Source organism: Bison bison, unplaced genomic scaffold (genome assembly GCF_000754665.1).
Source record: "Bison bison bison isolate TAMUID 2011002044 unplaced genomic scaffold, Bison_UMD1.0 scf7180017864345, whole genome shotgun sequence".
Lineage (NCBI taxonomy): Eukaryota > Metazoa > Chordata > Mammalia > Artiodactyla > Bovidae > Bison > Bison bison.
In genome coordinates this window covers 1,251,946-1,279,563 of record NW_011494917.1, presented here as the reverse complement: position 1 = coordinate 1,279,563, position 27,618 = coordinate 1,251,946, and the positions used below count along the sequence as shown (strand labels likewise).

At 40.5% G+C, this 27,618-nt stretch overlaps 1 protein-coding gene across 1 annotated transcript in view; it reads right to left on the bottom strand.

Annotated features, from left to right (window-relative positions):
* DNAJC15 (DnaJ (Hsp40) homolog, subfamily C, member 15) overlaps positions 1–27,618 on the bottom strand; it is an 83,546-nt gene that overhangs the window by 39,299 nt on the left and 16,629 nt on the right. Inside the window, exons 3-4 of the mRNA XM_010854646.1 lie at positions 11,108–11,159; positions 7,836–7,909 (exon numbers count right to left, since the gene is read on the bottom strand). Coding sequence (XP_010852948.1) covers positions 7,836–7,909; positions 11,108–11,159 — 126 coding nt within the window. The remainder of the gene's footprint in view (positions 1–7,835; positions 7,910–11,107; positions 11,160–27,618) is intronic.

Here is a 27,618-nt window from a genome sequence, read left to right as displayed (position 1 = left end):
CCCGCCTGCCAATGCAGGAGACAGGGCTTTGTCTCTGATCTGGGAAGATCCCACAGGCCATGGAGCAACCAAGTCCACAGGCCACAACTACTGAGGCTGTGCTCTAGGGCCCGGGAGCCACAACTACTGAGCACATGGCCACCACTAGTGAAGCCTGTGCACACTAGAGCCCATGCTCCCCAACACGAGAAGCCCACACAGCAACCAGAGAGCAGTCCCCACGTGCTGCATCTACAGAGAAGCCCACGCAGCAAGGAAGCCCCGCACAGCCAAAAATAGATGCATACATGAGATTAATTCAAAGGATTACTCTGCTGTGCGGAGACAGGTACAGAGTAGAGGCAGGAGACCAGTAAGAGGGCACAACCATAATCTAGGCAAGAGACAGGGGTGGTTTGGAGCAAACTGGTAGAAGAGGAAGAAGCCAGAGCCGTCAGATTTGGGGTGGATATGGAGAGCAGAAATGACCTTTGCTTGGACTGAATGTGGAATATGAGAAAAAGCAGGGAGAGATGACGCGGTAAACACTGCCGTGTTCAGCACAGGGCCCCCTTCAGCAGTAAGGCACTTGCTCCTCAGACCCCAGGGCTGCTTCTGGCAGACAGCACTCTGCTGTCAACCTCCAGCAAGGGCCTCGGCTGAAGAATGCCACGCCCCCTTCCCAGGGCAGCCTCTAGCTGACGACCGGCTGACCTCATGGTACAAACACTGGAGTTCTCCAGGGCTCAGTCTGTGAGCTCCTTTTCTATATTTACTTCCCAGGTGATGTCATTTAGTTTCATGGCCCCTTGCCACAACCTGGGACAACCACTATGAGTCACCTGAGAGTCAGAGCCCCCACCCTGTGCCCCCCACCGGCTGCCTCAACCCTTGCTAAGACTGCACTGCAGCCTAAATTATCCCTCCATCCTTCTTCCCTTTCTTGCCTTCTGGAGCTGTTGATCCTCAGAGCATTCTCTAATAAACTAACAGCTTGCTAATCTGTGTCTCATTCTGCTTTCCAGAGAACTTCAACTGCAAATGACTGCAAGGTTTCTGGCCTAAACTGCCAATTATTGACTTAGAGGAGGAATGGTTATTTGTTTTTTGTGGGTAATGGATATCAGGAGATTGGTTTTGGTTATATTAAGTTTCAGATGTCTACTATGTATGTTAAGTGGAGGAAATGTCTGACCTGGGGATAACATTGGGGAATTATGAGTACACAGGCGGTATTTAAAGCCATGAGACTAAACGAGATCACCTGGAGCCGGAGTGTAGCTAAGAAGTAGGAAGACTGAGCCCCAGAGACTGCAACATTCAGCAGCAGAGAAACGGAGGGGGTCAGTAACAGACACTGGGTAGGCCCGGCAGTGCGGGGGAGGAGAAGCAGGCGCCCAAAGTGACCAAGTGGAAACAGTTTCCAGGGCTTCTGACAGGCCAAATAGGAGCAGAGCTGAGGCTAGACCTCTGGATTTAACCTTTGCTGGATGGCATCACTGACTCGATGGACATGGGTCTGGGTGAACTCCGGGAGTTGGTGATGGACAGGGAGGCCTGGCGTGCTGCGATTCATGGGGTTGCAAAGAGTCGGACACGACTGAGCGGCTGATCTGATCTGATCTGAAACCTAAGGCTAAGTGAAGGGACTGGGCATGAAGGTTTGATTAGAGTGAGTTTAGGAGAGAACAGGAAGAAAGGAATGGGAGACAGCAGAGAGACACAACTGTTTTCAGGAGCTCTCAGAGAAAACTGTATGCGTGAACTCAACTTTACCAAGGAAGAACATACATACATGACTGAATGTGCACATGTTTCTAAAATGTGAACTCTTTCCTAAGGAATGATAAATAAGTATGTGCTTGCATAAAACAAAATCTGAATACCCCCTCAGTGTTATTTTGGGGTGGTGGAATTATGAATATTATTTTCTTCATGTTCATTTATACTTTCTAAATTTTCAACAATGAACATGGTTACTTATACAATTTTCTTTTTTAAAAGGACTAAATAAAGGAAACCAAGGAAATTACTAGAGTGTAAAAAGAGTCCCAGGGAGCCAGATCTGGTCATTTATATAACTTGTTCTTTTTGACCAGCTTGTCATAAATTTCCATTGGTAATAATCCCCTGACAATCCTTCAACAAATGCTTTAGCACCTAATATGTGCCAGGAACTTTTCAAATGAGGCAAGTGAAATTCTGTCCTTCACCACACAGTTGTTCCTCTGTCTGTGTACCAGTGCTCTGAGGAATATAAGGTACCACTCCAAACTCCAAGTAATTAACAATCTAGTAAGAAAACAAAAAACAATCTCCTCCTCCAAACTGGAAGGGAATCAAATCATTTAAGTACACATATTAACATGGACAAATTATGTATATATACACAAGCACACACACACAGGAACATATAAAAGCATAAGAGCTGCATAGGGAATATACGCACAGGAGCAGGGCTCTAACAGAGGAAGAACAGCTGGCTTAAGGCTTCCCTCAAGCAGCTAAAATCTCTACTAGATGCATACCTTACTCCCTAATATTTCTATGAGTATCTACCTTTGGGAGTTCCAAATTTTGAAGTGTTCAGCATACAATAAACATAAATTGATGATATTTCATGAACTGCCATTTCCACTATATTCACAAAGTTCACTAAAGCGGCTATTACATCCAAACAAACTTTTTACTTTGTTTTTTTCCAGGTAGAAAAGGTGACTAAGACAAGGTTAAAATCTAGCATCTGGATGAGGCTCAGACCATAAATACTGACCTGCTTTAAAGTAAGTCAATCTGTAAGCACACAATCATCACGATCCTTCTGAAGGAACTAGATCATTTTTGAGGACAGACATTTAATATTTGGGGTTATATATAGAAAAGTAGACAGAAGACAAAATCATGCCTTCTAAACTCACATGGAGTTTAGGTTTTATATTACATAATTTTCCATTGAAATTGGAAGCCCTTTGAAGCTTACAAATATAACATACCAATACTGCATTACATTATTAGCTTATATAGAAACAGGCAGTGCAGAACTGTTTTCTGACAACATTGGTGGGTCAACAAAATGGTAAGATTCACAAAAAATGTGACTACAATAAGGAACAACTATATCAAACAGATGGAGTAGACAGTTACATTTTTCTAATAGAATTTCCAAGAACAGAAAGAGTGGGATTTATTCTGTTGTCTATTTGAAAGATACTCTGATCCTTACAAATTACTATTTGTATTATTTTACTCATAAAATATATAAATATATAAACAAAAGTCAAAATAATTTTCTTACTAAAATTAACACTGAATGCTATAGTGCTGCTGCTGCTGCTGCTAAGTCGCTTCAGTCGTGTCCAACTCTGTGCGACCCCATAGACGGCAGCCCACCATGCTCCCCCGTCCCTGGGATTCTCCAGGCAAGAACACTGGAGTGGGTTGTCATTTCCTTCTCCAATGCATGAAAGTGAAAAGTGAAAGTGAAGTCACTCGGTCGTGTCCGACTCTAGTGACCCCATGGAGTGCAGCCTACCAGGCAGCCTACTAGGCTTTTCCTACTAGAAAATCCATGGGATTTTCTAGGCAAAAGTACTGGAGTGGGGTGCCATTGCCTTCTCCACTGTAGTGCTATATATTATAAAAAATGATGTGAAATGAACCAAGTTAAATGAAAGTCTTCATTAGCTAATTTAGTCAATCACTTGAAACATAACAGTCCTCCAAACAACCAGAAAAATACATCATTCCATAGTCTTAAGAGAAGAAATACCTTTTACATTTAACATAAAGTATAAACCTTAATTATATAGAATCATCTATTTGATTTATAGATCCACAGAAGGATAGTTTTAATTAGTGTTATTTCCATGAATTTCACCTAACCATAAAAACAATTTAAGTCCAATTTTAAAAACTTGTATTCAAGTAAAAAGGCAAATTCACAAATAGAAAAATAAAAGCCTCAAAAAAAGATGAACGACTTGGGTTTTTCTCCAGAAAAAAATTAGGGGTAATTAGACAATAGCTGAGTCAATAAACATACATAAATACTTTAAAAAATTAAGTAAAAGGCTCTGATTCAAAATAACAGACTGAATAATTAGTCTTTTACTTTGCAAAGGCTCTTTGAAATGAGAAATGAGATATTTTAAACAAGAAAAATCCACAATAGGCCTAGAAAACAAGAAATGGAACAAGTACCAAAGCAGAAAGTTCAAAGAAATCCTGAAAGGTTGAAAACAGGTAAGACTGCACTAAATACAGAAAAATCACAGCAACCCAATCACCAGAGGAAAGAAAGAAGAAAACACTAAATCCAGGCTCAACAAACACAAAACATAACTTCAGGATAATTAACTGAACCAGGACGGCAGACAGACCATTCCTAACTCCATTAGTACAGGGCATGAGGGCTGCCACCTGCCACCTCAGCCCTCGGGCCAAAAAAGAGAACCGTATGCCTATAATGCATCTTAGTGTACAGAGCAGGTCCCAAGGGAAGCAGAGAGGCTTAGCAACAGACAACGTTTCAGAACCCAGAGGGCTGAAGAGAGGGGCATTTATACCAAGGAGTAAAATTCACACAATACTCAACCACTCCTGGGTTCTGCAGGTTCCCAGACAGCCTCTGGGCTCCTTGCTTCCAACGAGATGTGACTGTGGACATAACCCACCTCCGTGCTCATAGCACACTGCCAATCCTCTCATTCAATTAAACTGTTGAAGCCAATCTACCAAACTGCTGAAAGAGGCCACGAATATGAGTTCCAGGAGCACAGACACATTGGAAGGAAAAAACCTAAGAGGATCTTACAGAACAAACAGCTGTATATGTAAAGAGGGAAAGAAACAAACTCTCCATACATTCCATGTGAAAGAAACTATTCTAGGCAACATTCCAGAAAAATGGGGCCGAGGGAAGTATGAGAAAAAGAAAGATGAGATATAAGAACAAACTGATGTTAAAGAATAGAAGGAGCAAATACACTTTGAGAAAAAATGAAGAGACAGCCCATAGGAACCTGAGTCGAACCTTCTCCTTTGAGTGACAGGAATTAGTGACAGGAATTTATTGGCGCGTGACTGCAGTCCCTATCTGTTAGTAGCTGGTTCAATAATGAACAGAGTTATAAAATCAAAACACTGGAAATGCCAAGCTTATGAACTTGGCTTTCTGAGATCAATGTCAAGGGAAAGTATGCATATTTTTCATTCTTCAATTTCCCTGGAACAATTAATGTTTAAAGAATTACTTTTAAAAACTAATATCTTCACTGAGGTTTAATTACGATGATGATAGATACTCCAAGAGGCTTCACTGCAAACTGGATGAGTAGTACTTTGTGGAAAAGAGGCCAGAAGAAAGCCACTTGTCTTAACTTGAAGCCCACAGAGGGAAGGGGAAAGCGGGGCCGGGTGTGTGTGTGCATCCCTTTCCTCTTATTAAGAAATGCTGGGGCCGCCTTTCAGGATACCCATGACGGTCTCTTAAACTAGGCCACCTTATCTGTGAGCCTCCACAGAGCAGTGAAACGTTTCTCATTTTCTTTCTCTCGCTTCCTTTACAACGTTAAATAATATAATTCTACAAAACATGACTCTTTTTATAAGTCTGTCTACTGAAGATCATCAAATAGGAGAGAAATGATTTCTGAAAGTCTCCCAATTTACTATACATAAACATGTAGCAGTAAAGGATGAGATGGTTAGATAGCATCACTGACTCAATGGACATGAATGTGAGACTCTTCGGGAAATAGTGGAGGACACAGGAGCCTGGTGTGCTGCAGTCCCTGGGGTTGCAAAGAGTCGGATACCACTTAGGGACTGGACAACAACAAACGTGGAAAAACACTTAAACATTTACGTCACTATTTCCAGGCATACTGCTCTATTTCCACTGACCATCACCTAGTCCCTGGACTGTCTCAATGCCCTTTCAACACATTTCACAGCTTCTCCTCTGGCTTATTCTAGTCTGTTGCCCTCCTGCTCATAACCTTCCAAAGGCTTTCCATCAGACTTAAAATCTGCAGTCCTTGTCACAGTCGATTTGGCCCTAAGTGATGTGGGCCCAAATGACCACTATTCCTTCCACACACTCATACTGGAGTTACTCCTACTGCTAAACTCATTCCCACCTCAGGATCTCTGCAGCATTCCCACCACCTAGGAAGCTCTTCAGATGTTCACATGGTCTGTTCCCTTCTCAGAGAGACCTTCCCTAACCTATCTAACACAGACTCTTCTCTGCTGTTAAAAAATCAACCTCTTACTCTGATTTGGGTGGCCCAGTGGTAAAGATTCCACCTGCAATGCAGGAGACACAGGAGACACAGGTTTGATTCCTGAGTCAGGAAGATCCCCTGGAGGAGGAAATGGCAACTCGCTCCAGTATTTTTGCCTGGAAAATTCCATGGACAAAAAGGAGCCTGGTGGGCTACAGTCCATGGGGTTGCAAAGAGTCGGACAATTGAAGTGACTAGGATGCATGCACCCTGATTTAGTTTTTTAAAGAAAACTAAACTTCTAACTTCAATACCTCTACATATTATATTATTATATATCTTGCTGCTGCTGCTAAGTCGCTTCAGTCGTGTCCAACTCTGGGCGACCCCATAGACGGCAGCCTACCAGGCTCCCCCGTCCCTGGGATTTTCCAGGCAACAGTACTGGAGTGGGGTGCCATTGCCTTCTCCCATTATATATCTTACTTATCTGTTAATTGTCTCCACTAAAAAGTAAACTAGAGGGCAGTGTCTTTATCTGGTTCATGACCACCTCGCAGTCCCCACAATTGCGTCTAGTATGGAGCAGGTGCTTCCCTGTGGCTCAGCTGGTAAAGACTCTGCCTGCAATGCGGGAGACCTGGGTTTGATCCTGGATTGGGAAGGTTCCCTGGAGAAGGGAAAGGCTACCCACTCCAGTGTTCTGGTCTGGAGAATTCCATGGACTCTACAGTCCATGGGGTTGCAAAGAGTCGGACATGATTGAGCAACTTCCACTTTCACGCAGTAGGTGCTTAATGAACATTTGTTGAATGAATGCTATTAGTAAATACCTATTAATACTTAAGATGAAATATAAACAGGAAAGCAGAAGATAAACACATGCTCCTTCTAATCACAGACATGCATTTTCAATCGGCAAAATCACTTATAGTTCTTTCGTCCCTGAGTTTAATTATCTGTCCACTTGTCATCCTTTTAAAGTATGGTTATTGTTCATAACTAAGCCTCAGGGGCCTAAAATGCCTTTGCTGAAACAAGTCACTCATTCTCAAATTGCTGTAAGCCAAGCTGATGTATCCCAGATCTTCTGTTTCCCAGAAGTCAGTGTTAATGCTGCATTGCTTCCGTGAGCTTTCTGGGCATGGTCTCCAGGCGTCACAAACCCCAGCTCACTAGGCTATATAGCTTCTTAGATACCTACTACCATTCATTCTTCACTTAGATTCCACTCAGCAGAGTAGCCGTGATGCTGGTAGATGGATGTATAAGCTCTATAGGGTTTCAAAGTTGGAATCATATAATTTCAAGTTTGAGACAGCCAGGTGTGGTGGTACAAGGAAGCTAGTTTCAAATTTCAAGATGAAATAAATTTGGGGGTATACTCCATCTGGACAGGGACCATGTCTGTTTTGTTCACCGGCTATGCCCAGGCCCTGGCACAGGACAATCACTGAATGAATAAATGAACACTAATTAAACAAGGAAAGTAAATTATCTCAGAGTTGATGTAATACTACTAAAAGGAATATAGTAATTAGCAAAGTCAGGAATAAGCATAGATATAATATGCCCAGGAAACTTCAAAGTAAGTTTAGATTTCTAACTAAACTATTTTTTTTAACTTACAGGAGTTGAAATCTTCTTCGCAGTTTCTGTGATTACTTGTCCTAGAGGTTTCCAGATCTGAAATGCGTAGCGACCTAAATATAATAGTAACAGGAATAAAGGCAAATACATTTTCTGTAATGAAAGCCAATACCCACAAGGTGCTCACCATAGCAGTTATTTATAGTCTACTTTATATATGTTAGTTTAATAACTATTTCAAAACCTACCAGAAAGACAAGTCATTTTTTCAAACTTCTAATTTGTTAAATGGAGGACAGATTTCATTTTAATTACTCCAATTAAAAAAAAACAATTCTATTGCTTCTCACAATGATAATCACTTTGAAATATATAGAAAACAAGTCATGTTTATGATCTATACAACACAGGACTGCTTTTAATGAAGTTACCACTAAAGTAATAAAGCAATTACGTAGGAAATATTTATAAAGAATGTGTTTACTATCAATTTCTCACAGAGGATAACCAAAAGCTTCTTTTATTTTAGTACTTTTCTTTCTTAGTCACCCTAATTATCAAAACCCCTCTGAGACTAGACAACTAAGAATCAATAGCAAAACAGGTCTTAACCAGTTTTGAGGGCACAGAACAGGAATAAAATATCATCAGGCCAATCAGACTGTGTGTCCTAACCAGACCGTGTGTCTACTAATACTAGTGTCTCTTTTCTAAAAGCTATGATCCTCTTAAGTTTCTAACCACGTTATTTGCAAATTAAGATTTCTACTGGGAAAATTCAACTACATAGATTTCTTATAACAAGTTATCTGTCTAAATATACTGTTATTCCTGTTCAGACAACATGTTATAGTGAAAAATAAAGGACGCTAGTTAGACCTAGGAAGATGTGAAGTAGTCAACCTAAGTAGGAGACAAAAAGCTCTTGAAACCAAGGAGAACGTTAAAGTAAAATTAAAAAAGCTGAAACCCTAACTCGTCTAAATCTCTTATCACATAGAGATCAACTTTCATTTGATTCTTCAATAGTATAAAATATGGCTTTTCAATTCAGTTCAGTCGTTCAATCGTGTCCAACTCTTTGCAACCCCATGGACTGCAGCACACCAGGCTTCCCTGTCCATCACCAACTCCCAGAGCTTGCTCAAACTCATGTCCATGGCTTTTAAAGTGTCTCAAAATTACTTCAAAACCACAGTCATGCAATCTTGATGTAAAAAAGCAATCAAAGGCTTCAAGAACTGACATTTGGACATTTACTTTAACCATAAAAGAGAAGACAAAGTTCTAACAGTCTAGGAATACTTTTCTTCTAAATTCTACACTTTAGTTGTAGTTGACTATGAAAAAGAAATGCCTGCTATTTAATATTTTACTTAGTAAAATGAATTTGGCAACAGTGTAATATGTATGCAGTACATATACCAATTCTTCTCATTTTAGAAAGAAGACCTTGGCAAAAGCATATCTTTCTCTAATTTCAAATAAAAATCTTACATTTGAATTTGAACTATGCCTATTCTTATTTTACATTCAAATATAAGATTTTTATTTGAAATGAGAAAGACATGCTTTCAGAAAACTAAGATCATGGCATCCAGTCCTATGACTTCATGGCAAATAGATGGGGAAATAATGGAAACAGTGAGAGGCTTTATTCTTTTGGGCTCCAAAATCACTGCAGATGGTGACTGCAGCCATGAAATTAAAAGATGCTTGCTCCTTGGAAGAAAATCTATGACCAACCTAGACATATTAAAAAGCAAAGACATTATTTTGCCAACAAAGGTCCGTCTAGTTAAAACTATGGTTTTTCCAGTAGTCATGTATAGATATGAGAATTGGACTATAAAGAAAGCTGAGTGCCAAAGAAATGATGCTTTTGAACTGTGGTGTTGGAGAAGACTCTTGAAAGTCCCTTGGACTGCAAGGAGATCCAACCAGTCCATCCTAAAGGCAATGAGTCCTGAATATTCATTGGCAGGACTGTTGCTGAAGCTGAAACTCCAATACTTTGGCCACCTGTTGCGAAGAACTGATGCTGAGAAGAGACCCTGATGCTGAGAAAGATTGAAGGTGCAAGGAAAAGGGGATGACAGAGGACGAGATGGTTGGATGGCATCACTGACTTGATGGACATGAGTTTGAGCAAGCTCCGGGAGCTGGTGATGGACAGGGAGGGCTGGCGTGCTGCAGTCTATGGGGTCACAAAGAGTCAGACCCAACTGAGCAGCTGAACTGAACTGATGCCTGTTCTGCCATAGCAATTAATACTAAAATTATTTTATGTTTATGGGCAAGTCTGTCAAAATTCCTTTTCAGACATGATACTCTTCACATGAAACCTCCATAAGTAGTTAACTATAGTTACATAATGAGACATAAGACTTTGATGGTGTAAGAACCAAGAAAAACTGAACCACTGATCGTCCTGTTTTTAAAGTTCTCACTGAAAAAAAAAAAATAAAAAAATAATAAAAAAAATAAAGTTCTCACTGGTAAGGTGCTTTAAATAGAGCTGTGTGCAATTAAATATCATGTAAAACAGAATAAAATCTTTTCAGTCTCTTTTCCTATTGGAGGTCACTGTATATACCACATAGAATGTATTAATAGCTCCACCTACAAAGAAGATCCAGTTAAAACGATCAAACCCACGGCCCTTAGGAGACACAAAAGCTACTGAAAAGTGTAAATCCTTATCAACAAAGAAACGCTCTCAGATGAACATTTAATTAGAGAAGAGCTATGTAATTTAAAATTATAAATTAATGACTGGAAGCAATGGCAATTTTACTTTCAATCTTTATAACTATTCTTTCTAAAAAGATTTTTGGCAGTTAAAGAAATCCTCCTGGGTTTCCAAAGAAATTACACCAATACATTAAGTTGAGTAATAAACACACTACCAAGGCTAACTAGCTCATCAGAAAGAACTGACAGAAAATGTATAAACTTATCTGCAAGAAAAAAATAAATATGGGCGTACAGAAGAGCCCCATATCACTTATACTGCTTCACATTAAAGTTCATTTTTTAACAGTATACTATAGCTCACACTAAAAAAATGTCAGGAAGATCAATTATTACAGGGGCTAGTTTCCCAAACTTTGGTAGCATTAATTTCCTTCACCACAAAGTTTATCTATACTGACAAATGTTCACAGACTATGAACGCTGTCAAGAACGGGAATGTATGTCTTAAAACCAAAAACCTCAGAAAACTGAGAGTCTTCTCAAAATTCACTAAAAGCTATTTGGAAATATTTCTCCTACAACATTTATTGATATGTATCCTTTATTTATCTTACCTGCAAAGCCAAGAGCTGCAATACCCAGCCCCACAGCTATCAAACTTCTTGCCTACAGAGGAAAAAAATGATTATCATTTACAGTGCTACATATGAGTTTTTAAAGTAAATCATTTAAAATAATGAGAACAATTATGTTAAATATCACATTTTCTTCAAGCTCTGCTCTGTAGAAGGTTTAAATATCTGCAGTGTCTATGAGATTCTATCTCCTACACATTATATTGGCTGATTTTCAGTGAACTAATTTTAGACTTCATTCAATTTCCATGTATTTGACTTCATTCTGACCAAGAGCTTTTATGTTACTTGTTGCTAAAATGTTTTCTATAGACTATTCTTAACAGTGGGTCTAGTGTATTTATCTTTCATAAATATAAAAGGCAAATATTTCCTCCTCCTTTACATATGTGAGGCACAAATGGACTCCGCTCTATTTAAAAATTTGATAAAATATGATATCCAAGTGTAGCCAAGAAGCCAAATTGTGGAAAATTAGTAAAAGTGATGAAAAGCTTAAGAACTAGCTTATTTCTACCTTCCTAGACCAAGGTAAAACTTATAAAATAAGAGCGAAAAATCCAGAGTCTAAAAATATGAGCTCATCCAGATAAATTCTGAATTAAGTATACACTCCATATTATTCTCTGCTTTTCTCCTTAACCACCTGGGGAAAATATTTAAGTCACAACAGAAAAAGGTTTTAGGTAGCAAAGATCAATGGATGCCCCCAAGATCCATTCTCCCTTTCTTCTACAGGATCAAAAATTCTTATTTTTAGCCAGACACATATTTCCAAGCGTCCCTTAGGCTTAGGTACAGCACTGTTTAGTAAATGTTGGCTTATAGGATATAAGCAGAGCAGTGCGTGCAGCATCTGCGAAGTCTTTCAGGGGGCGGGGGAATGTCCCTCCCCTGCTCCATTCCTCCTTCCTACTGGCTGCGATATAGACATTATACCAGAAGCCGCCGTGTTGGACAAGGAAGGAGGAAAAATGAGGTGGAAGGACACTGGTCTGGACAATCATGGAGCTGCCAGTGCCCCTGGATAGCCTCTATTTATAAGAGACAAAAATAAAATTCTGGCTTCCTAAGATACTACTCATATTTTCGGTTTTCAGGTATCTGCAGCCAAATCAAAATTTTGATGGGGTCATAATTGAAGAGAGACACTATAGAAATGATTTTGTCTGATTAGTGGTGAGAGAGGCAAATCCGTCACATCCAGCAAAGACTAAGAATAGCTACAACAATCTCACCAGTGGACAGGAATGGATTCATTTCACATCAGTGCAGAAGTCAAAAAATGGAGGTTGAGACTGGAAGGACAGTAAAACCAAAAAGCCCTACAGCTATTAGTTTTCAAGTTCTGTAAGGGAATGCAAGTCTTAGGAAATTAAACCCCTAAATATTCAACAAGAGACTCTAAAAGGATAAACATCAGGACACAAAGGCCAACCATATGAAGGTGCTCTAACTTTAACACCCAGTAGGGCTCTCTTTGGAGAAGGGCACAGCAAACCCACTCCAGTATTCTTGCCTGAAGAATCCCATGGACAGAGGGGCCTGGTGGACTACAATCCATAGGCTCGCAAAGAGTCGGACACGACCAAACCAACTGAGCACTCATGCACGCAACGCTCTCTGAGAAATCTAGAGCTCTTTATAGACAAGATGAAGAAAGTTCATCTAGGTTTCTTCAGTTCCAGTTTTAAGATGCACCTTCTCACTGGGCAGAGCACTGGGACAATCTCAGGGAAGGAAGATTCTTTCTCTGGTAGAGGTCAAGCCTAGAGCTAGCTAGCCAGAGGGGCCAAACAGTCTTCAAGGTTCCCTTTAGGTTAAGTGAAAGTGAAAGTCGCTCAGTCGTGTCTGAGTCTTTGCGACCCCATGGACTATACAGTCCATGGAATTCTCCAGGCCAGAATACTGGAGTGGGTAGCCCTTCCCTTCTCCAGGGGATCTTCCCAACCCAGGATCGAACCCAGGTCTCCTGCATTGCAGGCAGATTCTTTACCAGCTGAGCCACAAGGGAAGCCCTCCCTTCAGGCTGCCTAGACTTAATTACTCCTGAAACTGAAGGGAGATGTGTATTGGCTTAAAGAAGATGTTCTGGGTTGGCTGAATCCCTTTGCTGTTCACCTGAAACAGCACACAATGGGCCACCACACTGTTAACCAGCTGTACGCAAACACAAAAGAAACATTTAAAGAAGGAAGAAAAGGAAGTTCTGTTGAGGTGTATTTTTGCCATTTTCCAGAGCTTCCCAGGGACTACATATTTTGAGTTTCCCAGTCTTATTTTCCATTGGTTCACTTTAAAAATCCTCAGTTCAACCAAAGTACTCAACTGCTTCATGTGTGAATTTATTGTCCTTCCTTATAAACTCTACTTACTCTTTTATCTCACTAGAAAGATCTATCTGTGCCTATCAAGATTTGACATATTCTCAGTATTTCAGCTTGAACCAGCCACAGAATGGGAGAACTCATTTGCAACACATAAAATAAGCACATATCCAAAAATACAGAGAGTTCTTCCCCATTAATAAGACAGACAATCCAATAGAAATGGACAAAAGAGTAGGTCGGGGACTTCATAGAAAACAAAAATCTAAACGGCTGATAAACATGAATACTAATGATAACAATCACCAAACCAAAATGGTGTAGAAATATTAATACCAGAATACAAAGATCTCTGACCTTTGTGGAATTTGTTCTGTTCACCAATGAATCAAGCACCGAGCAGCAGTATCTACACTTCTGGGGTGATTCTTCTAGGATATTCTTCTAGGATACACTTCTAGAATAATAATAATGATGTACTAAAAGGACTTAGCACAGTGGCTTGGCACATACACTTTTAAATTTGTCTGAGTAAAAGAAGACTCACAGAAGTGGTTTTTGAGGTAGGCTCTTTTTTATAGATTAATTATTATATCATTTTTACTATTCTGACTATTCAAATATATATGAGACAAAATAGTTGCCTTACTAAAGAGATTTTTATGTCAAGATATTTATATCAAAAACATTCAACCATTAGGCATTTGGTCATGTTTCACCTTAATCTAACAATATGTAAGGCTCAACTGTACTTAACAGCTAAAAATTCAATTTAATTTTCAATAAATAAGTATTGAATACACCAATGATTATTGTCCATTTGTCCCCCCAGGTTCATTTCCCGCTCTTCCCTGACTTGCTCTATACCTCTGTCTCCACTTAGCTCAAAAGACTACATTATCCAGTCCTCATTTGCACTCCTGCTACTGGTTGGGTTTGCCAATGAGAGGAAGTTTCACAAAACACCAAGCACTAGCTACCAATCACAGAAAAGGACTCTAAACATCTCTGCCCAGTATATCTTGGTACCAAAGTTTCAAAGCCAACCACGATGCTCAAGCACTGGATAGAATAACATTTCTTACCCAGAGAAGGGGCAGAGAAAGATCAGCTCCAGCCCAGCTGTGTGCACCAGTTTCACGGGGCTGGGGGATGACGGCTGACAAGAGGAAACTGGCCTGGTGCTCCCTTCCCCTCTTTAGCCCACACCATCCCTGGAATCTGAGATACTGAAAGCTGGGGGCAAGACTGAAACAGGAAACGATCACCCCACAAAACACAGGCTGTGTGAGCTCCTCACCTTTTGCTAAAAAAGTGCTCTGAGTCCAAGACCTCTCCTCATGAGGCCGAGCAGGGCTGAAAGCCTGTGCACGTGAAACTGCTTTTCTCAAAAGGAAGAATCAGCAGAAAAGTACCAGTGGAAGGACACAGAAAAGCAGTACCATTTATTCCCTGCTATGCCTCCTCTTCAGCCACAGCTCCTGTTCAGCGGCTCCTCCTCCACACCTGTAACTCTCACTGGGTTCTGGAGCACAGTTCCCAACCCCTTGCCTCTCTGCCTGAGTAGGTACTGTTTCCAACTGTCACTAGTCCCTGGGTCATTCATCATCCTTTCTTGTTTACCCACAACTCTGCATATAGTCCCTTCATTAAACTATGTCCCCCAAACCCACCCATTACTACTCACTGACACATGCATTAGTATACATGAGTCACTATATTATGCATAAGAGATGCAGCGTATAATAAGGCAAAGGCAAAGGCTTGTATCAAATGGGTCCTCTACAGGATGCTGAACATGGTGAGCCTCCACTGCTAATGCTAACCTCCCAAAGGTCTTTATCTTTAACCTTCAGTTCAGTTCAGTTGCTCAGTCATGTCCAACTCTTTGCAACCCCATGGTCTGCAGCACGTCAGGCTTCCCTGGCCATCACCAACTCCTGGTGTTTATTCAGACTAATGTCCATTGTGTCAGTGACGCCATCCAACCATCTCATCCTCCGTCATCTCTTTCTCCTTGCACCTTCAATCTTTCCCAGCATCAGAGTCTTTGCAAATGAGTCAGTTCTTCACATCAGGTGGCCAAAGTATTAAGAGTTTCAGTTTCAACATCAGTCCTTCCAGTGAAAACTCAGGACTAATTTCCTTTAGGATAGACTGGTTAGATTTCCTTGCAGTCCAAGAGACTCTAAAGAGTCTTCTCCAACACCATAGTTCAAAAGCATCAATTCTTCGACGTTCAGCGTTCTTTACACTCCAACTCTCACATCCATACATGACTACTAGAAAAACTATACCTTTGACTAGACGGACTTTGTTGGCAAAGTAATGTCTCTGCTTTTTAATATGCTGTCTAGGTTGGTCATAACTTGTCTTCCAAAGAGTAAGCGTATTTTAATTTCATGGCTGCAGTCACCATCTGCACTGTTTTGGAGCCCCCCAAAATAAAATCTGACACTGTTTCCACTGTTTCCCCATCTATTTCCCATGAAGTGATGGGACTGGATGCCATGATCTTAGTTTTCTGAATGTTGAGCTTTAAGCCAACTTTTTCACTCTCCTCTTTCACTTTCATCAAGAGGCTCTTTAGTTCTTCTTCACTTTCTGCCATAAGGGTGGTGTCATCTGCATATCTGAGGTTATTGATATTTCTCCTGGCAATCTTGATTCCAGTTTGTGCTTCTTCAAGCCCAGTGTTTCTCAAGGTGTATTCTACATATAAGTTAAATAAGCAGGTGACAATATATAGCCTTGACAAACTCCTTTCCCTATTTGGAACTGGAGATCAGTGGAGAAATAACTCCAGAAAGAATGAAGGGATGGAGTCAAAGCAAAAACAATACCCAGTTGTGGATGTGACTGCTGATAGAAGCAAGGTCTGATGCTGTGAAGAGCAATATTGCATAGGAACCTGGAATGTTAGGTCCATGAATCAAGGCAAATTGGAAGTGGTCCAACAGGAGATGGCAAGAGTGAACGTCGACATTCTAGGAATCAGCGAACTAAAATGGACTGGAATGGGTGAATTTAACTCAGATGATCATTATATCTACTACTGTGGGCAGGAATCCCTTAGAAGAAATGGAGTAGCCATCATGGTCAACTAGAGAGTCCGAAATGCAATACTTGGATGCAATCTCAAAAATGACAGAATGATCTCTGTTTGTTTCCAAGGCAAACCATTCAATGTCATGGTAATCCAAGCCTATGCCCCAATTGGTAACGCTAAAGATGCTAAAGTTGAACGGTTCTATGAAGACCTACAAGACCTTTTAGAACTAACACCCAAAAAAGATATCCTTTTCATTATACGGGACTGGAATGCAAAAGTAGCAAGTCAAGGAACGCCTGGAGTAACAGGCATATTTGCCCTTGGAGTACGGAATGAAGCAGGGCAAAGGCTAAGAGTTTTGCCAAAAGAACGCACTGGTCATAGCAAACACCCTCTTCCAATGACACAAAAGAAGACTCTACACATGGACATCACCAGATGGTCAACACCAAAATCAGACTGACTATATTCTTTGTAGTCAAAGATGGAGAAGCTCTATACAGTCAGCAAAGACATGACCAAGAGCTGACTGTGGCTCAGATCATGAACTCCTTATTGCCAAATTCAGACTGAAATTGAAGAAAGTAGGGAAAACCACTAGACCATTCAGGTATGACCTAAATCAAATCCCTTACGATTATACAGTGGAAGTGAGAAATAGATTTAAGGGACTAGATCTGACAGACAGAGTGCCTGATGAACTATGGACAGAGGTTCCTGACATTGTACAGGAGACAGGAATCAAGACCATCCCCATGGAAAAGAAATGCAAAAAGGCAAAATGGCTGTCTGAGGATGCCTTACAAATAACTGTGAAAAGAAGAGAAGTGAAAAGCAAAGGAGAAAAGGAAAGATATAATCATCTGTATGCAGAGTTCCAAAGAATAGCAAGGAGAGATAAGAAAGCCTTCCTCAGCAATCAATGCAAAAAAATAGAGGAAAACAACAGAATGGGAAAGACTAGAGATCTCTTCAACAAAATTAGAGATACCAAGGGAACATTTCATGCAAAGATGGGCTCGATAAAGGACAGAAATGGTATGGACCTAACAGAAGCAGAAGATATAAAGAAATGATAAGAATATACAGAAGAACTATTCAAAAAAGATCTTCATGACTCAGATAACCACAATGGTGTGATCACTCACCTAGAGCCAGACATCCTGGAATGTGAAGTCAAGTTGGCCTCAGGAAGCATCACTACGAGCAAAGCTAGTGGAGGTGATGGAATTCCAGGTGAGTTATTTCAAATCCTGAAAGATGATGCTGTGAAAGTGCTGCACTCAATACTCCAGCAAATTTGGAAAACTCAGGAGTGGCCACAGGACTGGAAAAGGTCAGTTTTCATTCCAATCCCAAAGAAAGGCAATGCCAAAGAATGCTCAAACTACTGCACAATTGCACTCATCTCACACGCTAGTAAAGTAATGCTCAAAATTGTCCAAGCCAGGCTTCAGCAATACGTGAACCATGAACTTCCATATGTTTAAGCTGGATTTAGAAAAGGCAGAGGAACCAGAGATCAAATTGCCAACATCCTCTGGATCATCGAAAAAGCAAGAGAGTTCCAGAAAAAAATCTATTTCTGCTTTACTGACGATGCCAAAGCCTTTGACTGTGTGGATCACAAGAAACTGTGGAAAATTCTGAAAGAGATGAGAATACCAGAAGACCTGACCTGCCTCTTGAGAAATCTGTATGCAGGTCAGGAAGCAACAGTTAGAACTGGACATGGAACAACAGACTGGTTCCAAATAGGAAAAGGAGTACGTCAAGGCTGTATATTGTCACCCTGCTCATTTAACTTATATACAGAGTACATCATGAGAAACGCTGAGCTGGAAGAAGCACAAGCTGGAATCAGGACTGCCGGGAGAAATATCAATAACCTCAGATATGCAGATGACACCACCCTTATGGCAGAAAGTGAAGAGGAACTCAAAAGCCTCTTGATGAAAGTGAAAGTGGAGAGTGAAAATGTTGGCTTAAAACTCAACATTCAGCAAACGAAGATCATGGCATCTGGTCCCATCACTTTATGGGAAATAGATGGGAAACAGTGGAAACAGTGTCAGACTTTATTTTTGGGGGCTCCAAAATCACTGCAGATGGTGACTGCAGCCATGAAATTAAAAGACGCTTACTCCTTGGAAGGAAAGTTATGACCAACCTAGATAGCATATTCAAAAGCAGAGACATTGCTTTGTCAACAGAGGTCCGTCTAGTCAAGGCTATGGTTTTTCCAGTGGTCATGTATGGATATGAGAATTGGACTGTGAAGAAAGCTGAGCGCCGAAGAATTGATGCTTTTGAACCATGGTGTTGGAGAAGACTCTTGAGAGTCCCTTGGACTGCTAGGAGATCCAACCAGTCCATCCTAAAGGAAATGAGTCCTGAGTGTTCACTGGAAGGACTGATGTTGAAGCTGAAACTCCAGTAGTTTGGCCACCTGATGTGAAGAACTGACTCATTTGAAAAGTCCCTGATGGTGGGAAAGATTGAGGGCAGGAGAAGGGGACGACAGAGGATGAGATGGTTGGATGGCATCACCAACTCGATGGATGTGAGTTTGAGTGAACTCCAGGAGTTGGTGATGGACAGGGAGGCCTGGCGTGCTGCAGTTCGTGGGGTCGCAAAGAGTCGGACACAGCTGAGCAACTGAACTGAACTGAACCTCAAATGGTCCAAAATAAGAATATCATTTGTTTCCTAGAAAAGAATATTTATTTACTACCTAACAGTTTTTCATTCACTAAAAAGTCAATGGAATTTTTTTTCAGACATGAATTTAGATAGCTCTTCCCAGGTGGCACAGTAGTAAAGAATCTGCCTGCCAAGCAGGAGACAGGGGTTTGACCCCTGGGTCTGGAAAATCCTTTGGAGATGGCAAGGGCAAGCCACTCCATTATTCTTGCCTGGGAAATCCCATGGACAGAGGAGCCTAGCAGGCTACAGTCCACGGGGTCACAAAGAGTCAGACACAACTTAGCGACTAAACAACAATAACAACAAGCTCCCCCAACCCTTCATGTATGTGAATGACCCAAACAGAAAAAAGTAACCATCTAACTGCAAATACAGGAAGTAGGAGGCACAAGAGAGTCTATCTGACATCTAACCAAGTAGTTCAGAGAACTCTCAACCATACCTGTATCTGTCCTTAAATTTTTTAAAGTATAAAATTACATCTAAGCTAACTGAGGTTTAAAAAAGGAAATAGCCTATGGTTCATTTAGCATAATTGTGTAAATAATAGAGAATTCCATCAACATCTTCTCTACTTTACCACTGTTGAAAAAATTTCACATTTGCTTTATCACTATGCTATTTCACATTTATTTAAATGTTCGTATTGTACCGTCAGGCTAACAGGATCTATTTTATTTCTTTTATAGACACAACACCATATTTGATCTAGTGTCAAGCACAATGATGTGCTTCAATTTCTATTTTGAATGTTTTTTAAACAATGATGCTTCAAAATTAAATTGTCAGTAACAGAACAAAACGTTGAAAAGACCATTTAAAAGCAAAATGGAGAACGAGGCATGGCGTTAGTAACACTAGTACTGTCATTTTCCACCAACCAGGCAACAGCCAGGTTAAATGTCCAAAACTGCTTTCATGCAACCAGACTGACATCATGCTATGCTTGTGTTTTTATAGAAACTAGAGAAATGTTCCCATTTCTTTGACTTGTGAAAATTAGAATATGTGCTGAAAAGAAAAGAAATAAGGCAGTGTGATTTAAAAGGACAGATATGTATACACGTGTACTCTGGCCTGAGCTAAAACTGCCATAGGTGTCGTACATATGTAGGAGATCAGTCAGTCAGTCAGTTCAGTTCAGTCGCTCAGTCGTGTCCGACTCTTCGCGACCCCATGAATCACACAGCACATCAGGCCTCCCTGTCCATCACCAACTCCCAGAGTTCACTCAGACTCACGTCCATCAAGTCAGTGATGCCATCCAGCCATCTCATCCTCTGTCGTCCCCTTTCCTCCTGCCCCCAATCCCTCCCAGCATCAGAGTCTTTTCCAATGAGTCAACTCTTCGCATGAGGTGGCCACAGTATTGGAGTTTCAACTTTAGCATCAGTCCTTCCAAAGAACACCCAGGACTGATCTCCTTTAGAATGGACTGGTTGGATCTCCTTGTAGTCCAAGGGACTCTCAAGAGTCTTCTCCAACACTACAGTTCAAAAGCATCAATTCTTCGGCACTCAGCCTGCTTCACAGTCCAACTCTCACATCCATACATGACTACTGGAAAAACCATAGCCTTGACTAGATCGACCTTTGCTGGCAAAGTAATGTCTCTCTTTTGAATATGCCATCTAGGTTGGTCATAACTTTCCTTCCAAGGAGTAAGCGTCTTTTAATTTCATGGCTGCAGTCACCATCTGCAGTGATTTTGGAGCCCCAAAAAATAAAGTCTGACACTGTTTCCCCATCTATTTCCATGAAGTGATGGACCAGATGCCATGATCTTAGTTTTCTGAATGTTGAGCGTTAAGCCAATTTTTTCACTTTCCTCTTTCACTTTCATCAAGAGGCTTTTTAGTTCCTCTTCACTTTCTGCCATAAGGGTGGTGTCATCTGCATATCTGAAGTTATTGATATTTCTCCCAGCAATCTTGACAGTAGATGGTAAATGTAGATGCCACACAAGGTGTTTTCGTTGGTTTTAAATATCCACAAGACTGCCTTCAGCAAGTTTTAGTTTTGTAACATTTTCTTTGAAGATTCAGAGGGCTGGAAAAGTAGCTAACATTTTTCAAGTAAAAGATCTAAATGAATTCTTAGATCCATTTTTTTTTCCTACGTAAAATTATGCTAGCACGTATTTATAACAACTTGATCTTTTTTATAAAAAAGGTATGTATATCTAAAATTTAGATCAGTTACAGTCAGGTAAAAATTCTACCCACTAATTATTTTACAACTGGTCTAGGCCAGTGTTTTGGGAAAGTGGTCTATATAAGGAAAACAGAAAAATTCTATTCATGCCAAATTTGGAAATTTGGTTTTTAGCAATCCTATCGTGGTCACCAGGGAAAACAAAGATGATATGTATGCACATAACAAACGTATGTGTTACTGGCTAATGGTATTGAATTAAAAGTTTTAAAAATTCATGACAACTTCAGATATTTCTCAAAATGCCAAACAGCATAGTTTTCGTTGCATCCCCTATGACTACAAACAACACATGAATATTTTAGATTTTAAAATGTCCAAGCGTATGTATAACAGCACTGTATAAATTAACAAACAGTATATTCCCAGTGAAATTGCTGATTGATTTCAAAATGGTTGCAGAGTTACCATAAAGAATCCTTTGCCTAGCTAGACTGCTAAATCTGGCTGGAGAAAAGTCTTACATCTACGCTAAAGAGCACCACTATAAAACTACGGTTTCTGCTGTTGGCTGGGCTTTCGCCCTCTCCCTCACCCTTGACTCACAGCACTCCCCATCCCTCTTTGCCAATACTGTATTTTACTTTTTTCAGTCTCCATCTGTGAAGCGAGCATGAACTTCCTCAGTCTTTCATCCCTTCAGCCTTGAATGGAGACTCCACGGGCTTCAGAGTTAATCAGGTGTGGGCTCTAATTTCAACTCAATCTTGACCAAATCTGGGACCCTAAGCTGATGTCTCTAGGCCCATTTCCTCATCTATAAAACGGGAATATGAAAATATACATTACAGGAAGCTCAAAATGATAATGAGAAAAGATCATGAAGAGCAGCCGATGCACCGTGTACACATGGCAGATGTCTGCGAGTCCTTCCTTCACTCTCACATTTTCACTCCTAATCCTTCCTGTTCTTCTATGCTCAGTCCTTCTGGAAAATCCCTGCTTATTTTTCAACAAACAGCTTTAAGGTCACCTCATTTCATCACCCATCTCTTCACTCAAGTAAAACATTTCAGTGACCCCAAGGTACTGGGTTGGCCAAAAGGTTCATTTGTTAGAAAAACCCAAACGAAACTTTTGGTCAACCCAATACTTAGCAGTTCTATTACAGTACATAGCACATTCTTTATTAATAATAATAGTTTGCCTATTCCTTTCTCTATTTTTAGAATTAGACATATGTTTTATTTAATGGAAAAGCATTTTATTTTAAATACAGCAGTTTGTACATACCAATCCCAAACTCCCGACCTATCCCTCCCCCAACCTTTCCCGATTTACCTATTTTAAACCCCTTCTAAAATGTGAGCTTCTGGATGTAGGGACTGCTTATCTCTAGATTTCCAGTCTAACAAAGTAGTTAGTAATAGGAGAAGGCAATGGCACCCCACTCCAGTACTCTTGCCTGGAAAATCCCATGGACGGAGGAGCCTGGTGGGCCGCAGTCCATGGGGGCACTGCCAGTCGGACACGACTGAGCAACTTCACTTTTACTTTTCACTTTCATGCATTGGAGAAGGAAAGGGCAACCCACTCCAGTGTTCTTGCCTGGGAAATTTCACAGGCAGAGGAGCCTGGCAGGCTACAGTCCATGGGGTCACAGAGGTGGAAACAACTGAGCATACACACACACACACACACACACACACACACACACACACTTTCTCAAAAATTAATATAAAGGGATGAAAATGATCTTAAGCAACATCCTCACTACCCAGATGCCTTTTGGAACTTGTATTATTTGTTCTGTGTATTGGTGTCTGCTAGTGAATGGAATTATGATTGAAATGGGAAAATATAATGCAAAATGACAGTTAAATTTAATTAAGAAATTAACACATAATCATGTTTCAAAATATCCTGGACCAGGTAAATACATCCAAAAGTCTCACAGAAGACAAAGAAGATGAAATTAAGGGTCTGTGCCAGGTAAATTCCATTACAAAAATTTAAATGAATACAATTCACATATCCACGTAGAGAAATAAGGAGGAGTAACTGAACTGCTAAACAAAGAAAAATACCAAAACTCCCAATAAAAAAAGTCAGGCATTTTTTCAGCCATTTGGAGGCTTTCTCCCATCTCTGAGTATTTCAAAGAGACGGACAACAAACAACAGAAATCAGAAAAATATACACAGAAAGTGATACATGCAATGGAGAAAATGAAGCGACCAGAGAATTCACGTGTGTTTATACAATGAAAGCAACAAATTAGTGAACAGAGGAAGCTTCACTGAAAAGGTGACTTTTGGGTGGCGAAAAATAGGAAGAAAGTGTAGTCATGTCAGTATTTAAGGAGAAACCATCCTGGGCAGAGGCAACAAATCCGAAGCCCCTAAGGCAAGCGTGTATAAACTGCTGTGCCCACGCACACTCGGAGGCCAGCACGCACAAAGAAAGGAGAGAAGAAGGAACAGAAAATGAGCGCAGAGAAGCAATATGGACAGCAGGTTGCGTCAGGCCTTAGCATCAGCATAAGGACTTCAGTTTTTCTGAGTGCGATAAACCATGTGTTTTAAGAGGCCTAAGACTTCATACGTACAATTCTAAAATGGTTATTAGTTGTCATGCTGAGAAAAGACATGTCAAAGACAGAGGCACTGATGAGCTAGGAGTCATTTAAAATAATCCAGGAAGGAGATTGTGATAGCTTGGACCGAAGTGATTAGCCATGAAGTTGGGGGGAAGTGGTCAGATTCTGGATATATTCTGAAGATAAAGCCAATAAGATTTGTTGAGAGACTGGATGTGAAGTATAAAGGAAAGAGAAGATGATGAACGAAGAAAATGTGGTATGCATGTACAATGGAATATTACTCACCCATAAAGAGAAGGAAATTCTAGCATTTGTGACAACATGGATGAACCTGGAGGATGTGTTCAACTCTTTGTGATCCCATGGACTGTAGTTCACTAGGCCTCTCTGTCCATGGAATTCTTAGGCAAGAATACTGGAGTGGGTTGTCATTCCCTTCTCCAGGGGATCTTCCTGACCCAGGGATCAAACCCAGGACTCCTGCATTGCAGGTGGATTCTTTATTGTCTGAGTCACGAGGGAAGCCATAACACAAAATGAAATAAAGTCAGACACAGAAGGACAAATTACTGATTGACCTCACATATATATGTAGAATCTAAAAAAAAGTCAAACTCATGGAAGCAGAGAGTAGAACAGTGATTAGTGGGTGAAATGGGGTAATGTGGGTCAAAATTCCTGTTAGATGAATAAGTTTTACACTTGAAATTTGCTGAAAGAGGGAACTTGAGTGTTCTCACACATATATACACACAGAAAGTAACAATGTGATGGACATGACAGATGTGTTGATTAGCCTGAATTATGGTAATCATTGCCACTCCAGTACTCTTGCCTGGAAAATCCCATGGACGGAGGAGCCTGGTAGGCTGCAGTCCATGGGGTCGCGAAGAGTCGGACACGACTGAGCGACTTCACTTTCACTTTTCACTTTCATGCATTGGAGAGGGAAATGGCAACCCACTCCAGTGTTCTTGCCTGGAGAATCCCAGGGACGGCGGAGCCTATGGGCTGCCGTCTATGGGGTGGCACAGAGTCAGACACGACTGAAGCGACTTAGCAGCAGCAGCATGGTAATCATTTCACAATGTATATGTCTACGAAATCATCATGTTGTAAACCATACATACACACAGTTTTTATTTGCCAATTATACTTTAATAAAGCTTGGGGAAAGACGTCAATGTTATTGCCTTAAACAACTGAAGAATGGAGTTGCCTTTTGCTGGAAAGTCTGTAGGAGGAAGTGGGGCAGAGGGAAGGGCTGTCATAAGCTCCCTTTTGGTCTTGCTTTTCTAAAAACATGCCACCCTGAGTTTGATAAATTAAACCTGAGCAAAGCTGTACATGAATTCCTAACACCTGGGGAAGAAAGGGTCTCATCTACTAATGGAAAAGAAGAATGAGCAGGTTGTCTCAAACTGCATTCTTCGTTATCTGGCAGTGGTTCAATTCTCAAGGGTTAATCACAAGCAAATCACTTTCTGCTGAACTCGGTGTTTTATGTGGCCTCATTACTTGGTTCAATTTCTCCAAAGAAAGCTCTTTGAATTTAAACAACAGCAAGTGGAAAGGAGAAAAAAGGGAAGAAATAAGAAAGACTGCTGGCAAATCAGCAGAATTGGAGAAAGAGGTATTGCACATGCAGATCAAAAGAAGGAGAGGATTTATATTCCAGAAAGAGGGGCAGACATGACACAAAGACATTTAGGAAGAGAATTTTTATTTTTATTTTTTTTACAATTATCCTTCCCTAAAATTTCAAGCTGACATGAATTTCACAGATTTTCGTATCTAAATTGGACCAATCCACATTAATCTACCTGGCCCTTACCATTACATTGCCCAAAACAAATACACCTGCACTTTACTCAAAACACCAATTCCGTAACTAATTGAAGTGAAAAACTTAACCTAAGTAAAAGAGAAAAAACAATGCTAGTGACATCTTACTTGCTCAATGTTAAAGTCACTTGTTTTAAACCAGAGGCAAGCATTCATTTCTACAGCATGACTAGAGAGGAAATAAAAGGGCAAAACAGAAACAAATCAAAACAACAACATCCGGAAGCAAAGACAGTCAGAAACAAAACCCTAGGCTCACGCCAAGCGAGTGCTTCTCCACTCTCTAATGTAACTGACAACAAGTTCCCCAAACTTAAATCCTTGCTGTAACTTGTGAGAAAGTGCTGCTGTGCATTCACTCAGTGACCTAATGATACGAACCTTGTCTCTAGTAACACAAGCAGGTATTCTTTGTTCACATTAAATGTGACTAGTCAGGAAGTCCTGTCTCAGTACCAGCCTAGTCCTGGTGGCCTTGCAAAGCATCAGGAGCCCCTGGGCTCATCATAGGTTTGCCAAACCAGGCTGCACATTTGGCTTCAAGTTCTCAAACCCAAGGATACTGTGATGGTTCATTTTATGTGTCAATTTTACGTGTCAGGTCAGTCCATTAAATCCCAAGCCAGGTGTTGGCATATTGGTATTTTGTACATCAGGCTGACATCTATATTCAGCTGACTTTATTAAGGAAAGGGGTTTCTTTGATCATGCAAGTGGCCTCATCCAATCAGTTGAAAGGCCTTAAGATAAAACTGAGATTTCCCTGGGGAAGTAGAAATTCTACTCAAGAATGAGCTGCCGTCTGAAGGTTTCCACCCTGTGGGCCTGCCCTACAGATTTTAAACTTGCCAGCTCCCACAACTAGGTAAGCTGATTCCTTTAGAAGTAATACAAACAACTTAGCTCAGTTTCTTCGGAGAACCCTGAATGGTACGTATTTCTGCTGTGTTTCAGAACCAGAAAATACTGCTTTTAGGCATAACCCTTGACTCATTCAAGATAAATAAATGTTGAATTTGTGACATTTAATCTGGGTGCTGACTACAAACCAGGCACTGTACTAGGGGAAGAGATACAGATTAATAAGATCATCTCACAAAGGTTACAAACTGATTCACAATCTCAAAACAAAACATGTGAGTTCTCAAAAACTATTTATTTATTCATAAATTTATCTAATTTCTTTTAGAACTTATTAGATTTTTTTCACCACTGCTCATGTAAAGATAGCATTAGTGACCATAGCCGCTAACACATCAGGATGTCAGATAGATATACATATACATCAGTTCAGTTCGGTCGCTCAGTCATGTCTGACTCTGAGACCCCATGAATCGCAGCACACCAGGCCTCCCTGTCCATCACCAACTCTCGGAGTCTACCCACCCATGTCCATTGAGTCGGTGATGCCATCCAACCATCTCATCCTCTGTTGTACCCTTCTCCTCCTGCCCTCAATCTTTCCCAGCATCAGGGTCTTTTCAAATGAGTTAGCTCTCCGCATTAGGTGGCCAAATTATTGGAGTTTCAACTTCAACATCAGTCCTTCCAATGAACACCCAGGACTGATCTCATTTAGGATGGACTGGTTGGATCTCCTTGCAGTCCAAGGGACCCTAAGAGTCTTCTCCAACACCACAGTTCAAAAGCATCAATTCTTTGGTGCTCAGCTTTCTTTATAGTCCAACTCTCACATCCATACATGACCACTGGAAAAACCACAGCCTTGACTAGATGGATCTTTGTTGGCAAAGTAACATCTCTGCTTTTTAATATGCTATCTAGGTTAGTCATAATTTTCCTT